The sequence below is a fragment of the Bos javanicus genome, chromosome 16, assembly GCF_032452875.1.
Source record: "Bos javanicus breed banteng chromosome 16, ARS-OSU_banteng_1.0, whole genome shotgun sequence".
NCBI lineage: Eukaryota > Metazoa > Chordata > Mammalia > Artiodactyla > Bovidae > Bos > Bos javanicus.
Window position 1 is genome coordinate 69,309,382 of NC_083883.1, and position 13,655 is coordinate 69,323,036.

The 13,655-nt window shown below is 39.7% G+C and overlaps 1 protein-coding gene across 1 annotated transcript in view; it reads right to left on the reverse strand.

Annotated features, from left to right (window-relative positions):
- The window catches only part of KCNK2 (potassium two pore domain channel subfamily K member 2), a 224,337-nt gene extending 215,865 nt beyond the window's left edge, over positions 1-8,472 (reverse strand). Inside the window, exon 1 of the mRNA XM_061383510.1 lies at positions 7,339-8,472. Within this exon, the coding sequence (XP_061239494.1) occupies positions 7,339-7,372 (34 nt within the window). The 5' untranslated portion in view covers positions 7,373-8,472. The remainder of the gene's footprint in view (positions 1-7,338) is intronic.
- Positions 8,473-13,655: the final 5,183 nt, after the last annotated feature.

The following is a 13,655-nucleotide window of genomic DNA, read 5'->3' on the forward strand; positions in this document are numbered from 1 at the left end:
CAATTCAAAATGTGCCTAAGCCCTCAGTTCCAAAGTTTCCTCTTCAAGGCAACATTTTTCATAAAATGTCATCAACCAGAAGTATTATACAGAACATGTGGCAATAAGCTTTTAAATGAAAAGAAAATTAAGAACTGAGCTAACACAATATTGTACAAAAAGGGTTGCTGCTAAGAAAAAATCAATGCATTTCATTTCAAAATCACCTAGTGGATAACTTGTGTAAGATGTATGGACCTTGCTGCTCTATAGTTTTCTGGTTTTCTCATGTATCTGTAAATTGTGGTTCTTGCTGGCTAAAATCTTCAGTCACACCAAGAAAGACTTCTGGTTATTAGACACAAATCAACAGATATAACCATACCCTGAATCTCTGTATCTATGCCTATAGGATGTAGTTTATCAACCTTTGAACCTTTGTATATATGCATATATATATATATATGCTTTTTTGTTTATATAGCATATAAATGGAAAACTATAAGATATATAAATTGTCCAGATCCATGTCATTTTAGATAAGGAAGATGGCCAAGAGTGTCGACTGTGGCCTTGACTCCTTTGTAAAACAAAGAGCATGTCTCAGCCACTTTACTCTCTAGAAGTGTCTAGGATATACTGATAGTAGAGGATACAGAGAATTCCATCAACACAGGTTTTCTGCATGCCTAACTAGGGTTGAACCTAGTTGTAGGATCTCTTTTTGTGGGCCTGATTGGCTGGGTCTTCATAGAAGGCACCAAACAAGGTAAATTTTAATTACTGCTCAAGTTTAAGGGTCCTTTTAAGGTATGAGATAAGCAAATGAGTCTCATACTTCTAGATAAAAATCAGAGATAGTCATAAAACCATCAAATATACTTCTAGATAAAAATCAGAGATAGTCATAAAACCATTAGATAAATTATACTAGGTGAAAAATCTTATTTCATATTTAATCTCCTCCTTAGACAATTCATGAACTCCTTATTGCCAAATTCAGACTTAAATTGAAAAAAGTGTGGAAAACCACTAGACTATTCAGGTACGACCTAATTCAAATCCCTTATGATTATACAGTGGAAGTGAGAAATAGATTAAAGGGACTAGGTCTGATAGATAGAGTGCCTGATGAACTATGGATTGGAAGTTCATGACATTGTACAGGAGACAGGGATCAAGACCATCCCCATGGAAAAGAAATGAAAAAAAGCAAAATGGCTGTCTGGGGAGGCCTTACAAATAGCTGCGAAAAGAAGAGAAGTGAAAAGCAAAGGAGAAAAGGAAAGATATAAGCATCTGAATGCAGAGTTCCAAAGAATAGCAAGAAGAGATAAGAAAGCCTTCCTCAGCGATCAATGCAAAGAAATAGAGGGAAACAACAGAATGGGAAAGACTAGAGATCTCTTCAAGAAAATTAGAGATATCAAAGGGACATTTCATGCAAAGATGAGCTCGATAAAGGACAGAAATGGTATGGACCTAGCAGAAGCAGAAGATATTAAGAAGAGGTGGCAAGAATACACAAAAGAACTGCACAAAAAAGATCTTCATGATCCAGATAATCACGATGGTGTGATCTAGAGCCAGACATCCTGGAATGTGAAGTCAAGTGGGCCTTAGAAAGCATCACTATGAACAAAGCTAGTGGAGGTGATGGAATTCTAATTGAGCTATTTCAAATCCTGAAAGATGATGCTCTGAAAGTGTTGCACTCAATATTCCAGCAAATTTGGAAAACTCAGCAGTGGCCACAGGACTGGAAAAGGTCAGTTTCCATTCCAGTCTCAAAGAAAGGCAATGCCAAAGAATGCTCAAACTACTGCACAACTGCACTCATCTCAAACGCTAGTAAAGTAATGCTCAAAATTCTCCAAGCCAGGGTTCAGCAGTACGTGAACCATGAACTTCCAGATGTTCAAGTTGGTTTTAGAAAAGGCAGAGGAACCAGAGATCAAATTGCCAACATCCGCTGGATCATCGAAAAAGCAAGAGAGTTCCAGAAAAACATCTATTTCTGCTTTATTGACTATGCCAAAGCCTTTGACTGTGTGGATCACAATAAACTGGGGGAAATTCTGAAAGAGATGGGAATACCAGACCACCTGATCTGCCTCTTGAGAAACATATATGCAGGTCAGGAAGCAACAGTTAGAACTGGACATGGAACAACAGACTGGTTCCAAATAGGAAAAGGAGTACGTCAAGGCTGTATATTGTCACCCTGCTTATTTAACTTCTATGCAGAGTACATCATGAGAAACGCTGGGCTGGAAGAAACACAAGCTGGAATCAAGATTGCCAGGAGAAATATCAATAACCTCAGATATGCAGATGACACCACCCTTATGGCAGAAAGTGAAGAGGAACTAAAAAACCTCTTGATGAAAGTGAAAGTGGAGAGTGAAAAAGTTGGCTTAAAGCTCAACATTCAGAAAACGAAGATCATGGCATCTGGTCCCATCACTTCATGGGAAATAGATGGGGAAACAGTGGAAACAGTGTCAGACTTTATTTTGGGGGGCTCCAAAATCACTGCAGATGGTGATTGCAGCCATGAAATTAAAAGATGCTTACTCCTTGGAAGGAAAGTTATGACCAACCTAGATAGCATATTCAAAAGCAGAGACATTACTTTGCCCACAAAGGTCCATCTACTCAAGGCTGTGGTTTTTCCAGTGGTCATGTACAGATGTGAGATTGGACTGTGAAGAAAGCTGAGCACCAAAGAATTGATGCTTTTAAACTGTGGTGTTGGAGAAGACTCTTGAGAGTCCCTTGGACTGCAAGGAGATCCAACCAGTCCATTCTAAAGGGATCAGTCCTGGGTGTTCTTTGGAAGGACTGATGCTAAAGCTGAAACTCCAGTACTTTGGCCACCTCATGCAAAGAGTTGACTCATTGGAAAAGACTCTGATGCTGGGAGGGATTGGGGGCAGGAGGAGAAGGGAACGACAGAGGATGAGATGGCTGGATGGCATCACTGACTCGATGGACGTGAGTCTAAGTCAACTCCAGGAGTTGGTGATGGACAGGGAGGCCTGGCGTGCTGCAATTCATGGGGTCCCAAAGAGATGGACGTGACTGAGTGACTGAACTGAACTGAACTGAACTTGGAGAATTCTGCCTAATCTCTGCCCTATTATTCATATTATGCAGTAAATAATGTAAATAGCACCCTCTCTGCTTCAAAGATGAGAAAATAATGAAATTATATGTGTAGAAACATTTTTAAAAGAAAATGGCACTAGACAGATGCAAGATAATATTTTTTTTAATAGCTACTAATGGCACTCTCCTTAATACATAGCAACTCTCTATATGGGCTTCTCAGGTGGTACAGCTGGTTAAGAATCCACCTGCCAATGCAGGAGACTCAAGAGACACGGGTTCGATCCCTGGGCCAGGAAGATCCTCAGAAGTAGGTAGTGACAACCCACCCCAGTAATCTTGCCCGAAGAATCCCATGGACAGAGGAGCGTGGGGGGCTACAGTCCATGGCGTTGCAGTCAGACACAACGGAACATGTCCACACACACTCGCAACTTTCCAGATAATAAATCTATCAGCTAGATTGTTACTTCATATCTGTGTAAACATTGCTTAAGCTAGTTTAAGCAGTAGTATAAGAATGATGGTTCTGCCAAGTGCTTTGCACTTATGCCAGTAACAAATGGACACAAATTATATCATCAAAATATACCATCCCCTTAAAACCTGGACTTTTGTAGACACCATAGGAAGATGTCATAGGAAAAGTTTTGAAGATGAACATTTTATGTCCTTAAACTCTCCAAAACCGTTTCTCCTGAGAATGACCTTGTTGGCTATGGTGGGTTTCCTAAAGTGGTTAAAAACAGGAAAGAGGAAATTCATTAGCCAAGGCCAACCTGGTGTTTACAGTATCTTAGTCATTGAAGACTGTAGAACAGTCTTTCAAATTAATTTAGACCACCTAACACCTCAAAATCAGTCCTGAATATTCATTGGAAGGACTGATGCTGAAGCAGAAACTCTAATACTTTGGCCACCTGATGCAAAGAACTGACTCATTTGAAAAGACCCTGATGCTGGGAAAGATTGAAGCCGGGATGAGAAGGGGATGACAGGAGGATGAGATGGTTGTATGGCATTACCAGTTCGATGGACATAAGTCTGAGTAAACTCTGGGAGTTGGTGATGGACAGGAAAGTCTGGCGTGCTGCATGCAGTTCATGGGGTTGCAAAGAGTCAGACACAACTGCGCGACTGAACTGAACTGAACACATCAAAAAAATCACAAAAACCCTTTTTTACTTTCAAATCATACATTCCGATTGCCTTATTCTTTTACTACACTTGTAATAGATTTGCTTTACAATTTTTTTTATGAGGAGCCCACTAGGTGGAGAATAGATATTTCTACTGAGTTGCATCTTCAAATAGCATTTTAACGCAAGCAAGGAATTTAGGTTATTTAAAAAATCTAAGGTGTCCTATGGATGGAGGAGCCCGGTAGGCTGCAGTCCATGCGGTCACTAAGAGTTGGACATGACTGAGCGACTTCATTTTCACTTTTCACTTTCATGCATTGGAGAAGGAAATGGCAACCCACTCCAGTGTTCTTGCCTGGAGAATCCCAGGGACGGGGGAGCCTGGTGGGCTGCTGTCTATGAGGTCGCACAGAATCGAACACGACTGAAGTGACTTAGCAGAGCAGAAGGCGTCCCAGGTAGCGCTAGTGGTAAAGATCCTGCTTGCCAATGCAGAAGATGTAAGAGAGACTGGTTCCATCCCTGGATGGGGAAGATCCCCTGGAGGAGCACATGGCAATCCACTCCAGTATTCTTGCCTGGAGAATCCTACAGACCAGAGGAACCTGGAAGACTGCAGGTCATAGGATTGCACAGAGTCGGAACTTGACCGAAGTGACTTTGCATCACGCAGGCAAATGCCTAGAATTACTAGAATGAGAAAACTAGAAAGGTTTCCAAAGCTCATGTAGTTTAACCATCTTACCAGGCCAAGCAGTTGACATAAATTATCTCACTTAATCTTTACAATAAATCTAAAAGGGAATAGTTATTAACCCCATTTTCTGTATGGGAAACCAGACATTTAGAGTTTATGTAATTTGCTCAAGGTCACACAGTTTATAAATGAGAAATTTGGAATTCCGGTGCACATTTGTCTGATTCAAAATGTTTTCTTTTCCCTCCACGTTAAACCTCCTCATCTACCAGCAGTAGGAGTGGCAAGGAGTTTATTCCTCCTAATACACCAAATCTTAAACTGTTCAGCAATAGATATTTCTGGTGTCAAACAACTAACTAGGAAAGATTATACTATGCCATAAAAATTCAAATTATTATTTGTTATCAATAACTATATTCTGATCAGTACTGGCGGGGGCGGGGGGAAGGACACATACTAAACCTACATTTTCCTTTTGAAGATAATCCTCAAAATCAGTCTACCATACACTGGCTTTCAGATTAGAATCAGATCCCTTTCTGTTCCTTAAAAAATGAAGGCTTAAGACTCCTCCAATGTTGTATCATTTCTTGACTGAGGTCTCAGAATCCTGCCTAATAAATCAGGATGAATTTAATGTGAAAAAGTGCTCATGCAGACAATATCAGCCTATCAGCCAACCTTTTAATTCTTAAAAGAACTTCTAAATGATTCCTATAGAATATCTTGTTCTAATTATAGTTACATTCTGATAGATATGCCTGGATAAATTACTTATAAAATACATAGAAAGTAGGAGACTAAACCGAACAGTTATTGGGATAATATAAGCTTATCTAAAATGTTATATATGATTATTCAAAAATCTTTTACCTTGATGACAGTTGTTGCTTAGTTACAGCTTCCATCATCTCCTACTCAAAGATTCCCATCACTTCTAATAAGACATAACAAAATCATGCCTATAGCATTCTTATTTCCTACTTGTGATAGTAGAAGGACATGTGTTTAGTTTGATAAGTATAGCAAGTGACCTAGGAAAAAATTGAGGTCCTAGAACAGTGTTATCTGGCATTTTATGAGACAGAGATGGCATCTATAATGAGTTTCCATTACCTCTCCAGCTCTCTCCCACTCTATGGCTTTCTCCATATTTTCTGCTTCTCTTCTTTCATTCCAGAAACACTTGGCTTGACTCCAAGAATCTCTTCATCTACTCACCTCTCAGTTTATTTTCATGTCCCTTACACATCTCCCCATTTGAGGATTTGGCCATTGTCCTGACCTACCCATTAATCCTCAGCAGAGGGGGCTCCAAAATTGCTAATTCCAAGTCTCAATGCCACAAACTAGCTCCTGGAAATCACAAACTAATTGGAACTAAACTGATATTTTATATACTGAATTGCTCCAGAAGCATTATGATACCCCTTCAGATAAACAATGTTACACAAACAACCAGGAAGAGAAATCCATTCAAAATTTGATTTTTAAAGCAATTCCTTATTGAAAACAGCAAAACAATGTAACACCATTATTCTACAGTTCTTTGTTATGCAATTTAATCACACATTCATGGGTAAGTTCATAAAGTGAAATCTCGATATGAAATGACTATTGTACAATCAGGATACTTGTTCTATTACCCAACATCAGCCTATACTCAACATGCAACAACTAGCAAGTATGTTCTCTGTGCCAGGCACTAAATATGGACTTAGCTCTATTTAATAATTATGCTATTGATGGTCTTGATTCCAAGACCATAACAATATTCATATGGAGTTAGAAGTCTTATACAGAGAAATCTAAATGATTTTCAGAATTACTTACCAATATATTATGGAAATGTAAATATTTTTAAATGCCTTAGTTCTCAAGTTTAAAACTATCATACCTCTTCTTCCCCATTTTCAAAATTCTGACACACCTCTTCCCCCTGCTGTATATAAATAAGATTCACTAAGGAAAGAACTAATATTCTCTCTAAGCAAATTACAAATAATGTGTCAAACTATTTATGAAAAAACACAATTGCAGGATTAAACATAACATGAAACCAAAGTAAATATCATTTAAATAACCGGAATCCAAATGTCAGGGGATTTATAGATACAAATATTGATCAGTTTTACATTGCCAGAGTAATACATCACACATTGAAAGCCTGATATTACATGCCTATTGTATAAAACATGCCCATGTCAACTTGCAATTTATTTGAGTTGCAAGGTCATGGAAAAAATTCCAGTAACTAATCCTCTGTTGGAATCACCCAATGAGTTTAATTATAGACTTGACTATAATGAAGACTCCTTACATCAAGTACTTGCTTGGAAATCTAACTCCGCATACTCTAGAAATTTTGAAAATATTTAGATACTTGATGATCACAAAAATACTTACAGCAGAAGTTCCTTTTTGCTCGTGGGTTCATCATTTGGGGATGTTTTCATCAGGAGTCATGATGCTTTTGATCTTTAATGCCGTTCTTCCTCCAGGGTTTCTTGTCCGTAATTTCCCAAACAGAGTCACTTGTACTAACAAGACATCGTCCCATACTGTTTCCTTTTTGTGTGTGAATGTTACCCTGTAGATCGATTTCCTGTCCAGAAACACTCAAAAGTGAACAAACGCTGCTGTATGCAAGTGAAAGTGTGCTACTCAAACACTGTTTTTGCGGTTTGGTTCAGGAAGAAATTCCCTCATTGAAAGGAGGAACTATATCACAGTTGTCCCAGAGAACTTAAAAGGCAGAAGTTTCTTCCTTATGAATGAGCATATCCAAATTGCCAGAGTCATTTACTCGCATTTGTCTGTGGCTCAAGTACTACTGCACCCAAAGCATCGGGTACTGTGTGCAGCCTAAAGACACTCCCAACTGCCACAGTAATAATATCCCAACTATATTTTAAAATCAGGCTTAGTATGCTTTGAAGTACATAATGTTTTCCATTCCTGAAAGGACAAAGAGATCTACATTGTCAAAGTTTATTTTTAAGTTCATGTGCTTGCTAAGTGCAGTGGCGAGCAGGCTTTCCGTGCCTGTAGTACCATAGCTGGAACCTATTAATGCAAACAGATGAATCGTTGGCTTGGTTCCACATGGGCTTTTATTTCCTTTTTTTTTAAAAAAAAAAAAAACCTTATCTAAATTGTGCTGATTATAATTTCTTAAATCAAGAATGCTATCACTTTTCTGAGCTTGCTTGTTTGAATGTGATCAGTACAGAAGCAATGCAAGCCAGGCAAGTAAGAGGAAGGTTTCCAATAGCTTTTGCAGAGATAAGACAGTTAGTAATTAGAGGCAGCTCCTGTTTCTGGAGTAAGTTTGAGGGACATTTGGAGACAATAAAAATGACAACAAATTTTAAATAAAGAAACCAAAGATAAAAAATGAAAGCCAGAGTGAGAGAGAGGAGAGAAGAGGAGAGGTGAGGAGAGAGAGCAAGCCAAAGCCAGAGTGAGAGAGAGAGACGGGGGGGCTTTGACCATTAACAATAATTCTTCACATATTTTCTTATTGTTGGGAAAGCAAATTGCTCTGGTTTGTATAACCCCCTACCAGTCTGCTCAACCCACCAACATTAGCCCGCATGTCATCTAATACCAGACTAAGACTTGTGGAAACACATTACTGCTGTATTAGAGCCATAACAAAATACAGCTGAGCAGTGAGCATAAGGCGCTACGGTGACCCTGAGGTAATACAACCCGTGTTATGGAATTTCTAGCCCAAATTTTAAACATCTGGTTTTGATATGATAATAAATGTGATAATGTACATTAAATACCAGTATTCAGGTAACCTAATCTTTCCATCTGACTAAAACAATGCACGCTTTTCAAATCATGTGGGAGTGAGAGAAACTGGGCAGACACACATTTATACCTGCATATACCAAAACAACCCTTGCCAGGCACAAACTTACGTGTACACATAAGCGGCAAGACCACATAACCTGACTTCATTCAGAACTGAGTGAGTTGCCACTGAATCCTTTCCATGCTCTCTTTTCTGGACATCTCTTTGCACAGTTGCACTAACTGGTAGGAGACTTGGCCGAGAGAGAGGGGAATGGAAAGGGAAGGTGAAAAATAATAATGCTAACTGGACCAGACAGAGATGTGACCCCTGACCTTTGCTTCATTAGTACCATCTCATGCTACAATCTGATGAAGTACCCAGTCACTGGCAACTTGAAAAATAAACTAATCAGATTATCCTTATCCTGTTTTAACTTTATGAGAAAGAATTTCTGCATTTCAAATCCAAATATTACCGTATTATTAGATGTCACGTAATTCAGAGCTGTAAATGGTTTTAGAGTCTAGAAGTTAAGATTTCTTTAAATTAGCATCTTAGAATTAGACCAGTGGATGAAAAAGTCCTAAGTCATGAACATTTGCTGGCCTTATATATTTGCAAATGAGCAGGCTGATGAAGTGACCCAAGGATGGAGAGGGTGAAAGCTACTGGTGAAAGTCGTGTTGGGAGTGACGAATGGTTGGTTAATGTGGGATTGAGAGATAAGCAAGTGGTTAATGATGGTTGATGGTTTGTTTCCTCCTGATGCACAAAGTTCCGTGATTCAGGTGAATGGTATTTGAAGGAATTGGCACAAAATAAAAACCTCAAATGCTCTTTCTTGGTTTGAGCCAAACCCAAACCTTTTCAAAGGCGTGAAAACATGCAGCCACACTGGTTTGGTTTTCCGTTGCTGGGCCACCCTTCTGCCTGGTGCTGGCCAGCACCACGCAGAAGTCTTGCGACATGAGCCATTTGCACGGAATTTTAAATTCTGCCAAAAAAAAAAAAGAGGGATTGGAAATTTCATGAGAATGGTTATTCTTAGGAGATTTCCATCCAAGATTCCTAACTTGTGTGGCTCCGATAAGCATCTAAAAGGCACTGCCAAACCTTCTGAGGTCACTGATGCATTTATTTTCAATCACACTTCTGCATAGAGACCTCAAAGTAACAGTGAATGCAATTTTTTGTTTTGAAATATTTTCTGTATGCCAGCCCATGATCCCCGTACCTATGTGGAAATGGGTTTGGAACGCCATTTGCAACACAAACATTGGGTTTGAATGTCCCCAGAACATGTTCAATTTTTAGATGAGACATGTTCACATTCTCCCAAATGAAAACAACCTACCCCAAAGGAACCCTTCAATTAAATTACTTTACTTCTGAGAACTTTGGAATATTATAAGAATATTTTCCTGGCATACTGTTACATGTATAGCTACCCAAGCTCTTCCTATAGGTTCGTTTCCTTGAGAAGACTATATGGTAAGTACAACCGACATCTCACTAACTGGGACACTGTATCAATTAGTCATTGCTATGTAACACATCTACTCCAAAAGTCAATGGCTTAAAATAATAAACATTTATTATTGTTGACTATTTTACAGGTCAGCATGATCATTCTGGTCATATCTGGGCAACAGCTGCATGTCAAGTAGGTGACTCTGTGATCTTTATTATGTTTGGGAGGTTAGCTCTTTGCAAGCTGATCTAGAATAGACTCATAGAACTCAATAGCTGGGAAAACTGAACTCTTGTGTCTTCACTTGTACCTGTTTTTCATAATCCTTCAATAAGTGAGCTCAGGAACTCTCTGGCCAGCTTACATATGTTCTCCAGTCAATCAAAACAAGAGCAGAAGTGTAAATGAACATGTGCATTTTAACGTCTCTATTTGGGTCAACTTGCCGAGCCCAGAGTCAGTGTGTGTTTTTGGAGGTGGCAGAGATTCAGTACCAAAAGATGTGGATACAGAGGCGTGGAAAGCTGGGGCCATTCATACAACCTTTCTACCACAGGCATACCGAAAATAAGAAGTCAGTCATATTCAGTCACTTGGATGAATCCACAACAGTTTCAGCTTTCTAGGTGCCTCAGGGGTAAAGGCTCTGCTTGCCAATGGAGGAACCTCAAGAGATGTGGGTTTGATCCTTGGATCTGCAAGATCCACTAGAGGAGGAAATGGCAACCCACTCCAGTGTTCTTGCCAGGACAATCCCATGAACAGTAGTCTACAGGGTTGCAAAGTGTTGGACACGACTGAGTGAGCACACACACGCAACATTGGGATGCACCAACCTGTGAGACTAGAATAGCTTTCAGTACCAAGAGAGAGGATGAAAACCAAATCCCAAACTGAAGTGGGTGGAAAGTGCGCTCAGAATGCACAGGCAACACCCCAAAATGGCGCCCGTGAGAGAGACGAAGTTGGCGGGACGGCCAGAGATGGCAACGAGGAACGCGCGAGAGCCAGAGGAAGCCACCAACCATGCGGAACCAAGCTAGCAAGCACGAACAGTTACAAAGATGAACACTCGGGGGAAATCTCTCTGGATTCATTTCCTTCAAGGTGGTTGTTTGAGGAGGAGAACAGTTACAGATGTGATCATCTACAGGAGACAATGAAGTTTATTCAACAGAATAGTCATGAAAATGAGGTAACAGAAGAGCACCAGTGTCAAGGGCACACTTGCTACACTTATCTCCAGCCAGTATCAGCTGTGAACGATTGAGCACTTAGTATGGCCAGAGAGTAAAATTTTACAATAATTTTTTCCTAATTTTGAAAATATTTTGAAAAACATCAGTAGGCATGATTTGCCTACAGGTCTGAAACTCTAGATGTAGAGGTTTCATTTCTGTTAGAGATTGCTCCATAGAAATGGAGTATATATATATTTAACATTAACAAATTATAAGTGATTTGCCACCAGAATATAAATAATGTAAAAACTGTGAGATCGTCCTAGAGTATCAAACACATAGTTAAGAGGTTCCTAAAGATATTCTTGGCTTTCCCTGGTGGCTCAGTGGTAAAGAATCCACCTGCAATGCAGGAGATGCAGGTTCAATTCCTGGGCCAGGAAGATCCTCTAGAGAAGGAAATGGCAACCCACTCCAGTATTCTTGTCTGGGAAATCCCATGGTCAGAGGAACGTGGCAGGCTACATTCTGTGGGGTCGCAAGACTTAGATACGATTTAGCAAAAAAACCACCAACCACCACAAAGACATTTTTATCTCCTGAAAGCTTTTGCATTTCAAGAGTTTGCATTTTTGTGTTCTTTATCTAGAATTCTAATGGGTACTTCTAGAATCCCACACCAAAGTTGCTGCTAAGTTGCTTCAATCGTATCTGACTCTGTGTGACCCCATAGACAGCAGCCCATGAGGCTGCCTTGTCCCTGGGATTCTCCAGGCAAGAACACTGGAGTGGGCTGCCATTTCCTTCTCCAATGCATGAAAGTGAAAAGTGAAAGTGAAGTCGCTCAGTCGTGTCCGACTCTTAGCGACCCCATGGACTGTAGCCCACCAGGCTCCTCCATCCATGGTATTTTCCAGGCAAGAGTACTGGAGTGGGGTGTCATTGCCTTCTCCCACCCCAAAGTTAATTGCCCCTTATTTTTATCTTTTTATCTTTAAATCCATTTTATTAAAATTATTTGGCAATTCTGGCAGCAGTACAAAGTTTGACCACTGGACACAAAATAGACATGAGTTTCTAATTTTGGTTTGTTGTGGGTTTGGGTACACGTAGTTTTCTAAATCTTTTGCCCTTCATTTCATTACCAAATGGCAATGTGCCTTAAGTTTCTCTATCTACAATACTCTATTATTTAAAGAACAGGTATTTGTAAAATAATATTGGAAAACTAAAATGCACAGATGTAAAGAATTCTCTTCAAATATTAACAACATACAAAGTATATTGAAGACATCTACGTTTAGTCCTTCAAGTAACTAGACAGGTGGTTTGGTGTCTTGTATTACATTTATTTATTTCTAATTACAATTCAGAGAAAGTGTTTCCAAAAACTATGAAAACCTTCATTGACATTCACAGTATGGTTCCAGTGGGTTTTGAGTAAAAGCAGTGTTGCACCTGATTTAGTATTTTAAAATCACAAGCCTTTTTATCTTTAGTGGGATTTTTTTCTTCTATAGCAGCTTAGGGCACTATTTGCTTACTTAATGCCTTATAATTAACATCTGTTTTATAGTATTAATGATCTAAGCATTGGCCTTGTAAAGTATATTCGTTCAGTTCAGTTCAGTCGCTCAGTCGTGTCCAACTCTTTGCGACCCCATGAATCGCAGCACACCAGGCCTGCCTGTCCATCACCAACTCCCAGAGTTCATCCAAACTCTTGTCCATCGAGTAGGTGATGCCATCCAGCCATCTCATCCTCTGTCGTTCCCTTCTCCTCCTGCCCCTAATCCCTCCCAGCATCAGAGTCTTTTCCAATGAGTCAACTTTTTGCATGAGGTGGCCAAATATTGGAGTTTCAGCTTTAGCATCAGTCCTTCCAAAGAACACCCAGGACTGATCTCCTTTAGAATGGACTGGTTGGATCTCCTTGCAGTCCAAGGGACTCCCAAGAGTCTTCTCCAACACCACAGTTCAAAAGCATCAATTCTTCAGTGCTCAGCTTTCTTCACAGTCCAACTCTCACATCCATACATGACCACTGGAAAAACCATAGCCTTGACCAGACGGACCTTTGTTGGCAAAGTAATGTCTCTGCTTTTGAATATGCTATCTAGGTTGGTCATAACTTTCCTTCCAAGGAGTAGTATTACTGGATAGCAAATGGTGGGAGACCTTTTCCAAGGCAAAACTTTTCCTGGAACTTAAAGTAAGATCTCTGAGGGTTTGGTGTTCCTTAGTTGTCCTCCAGTGATCCTGA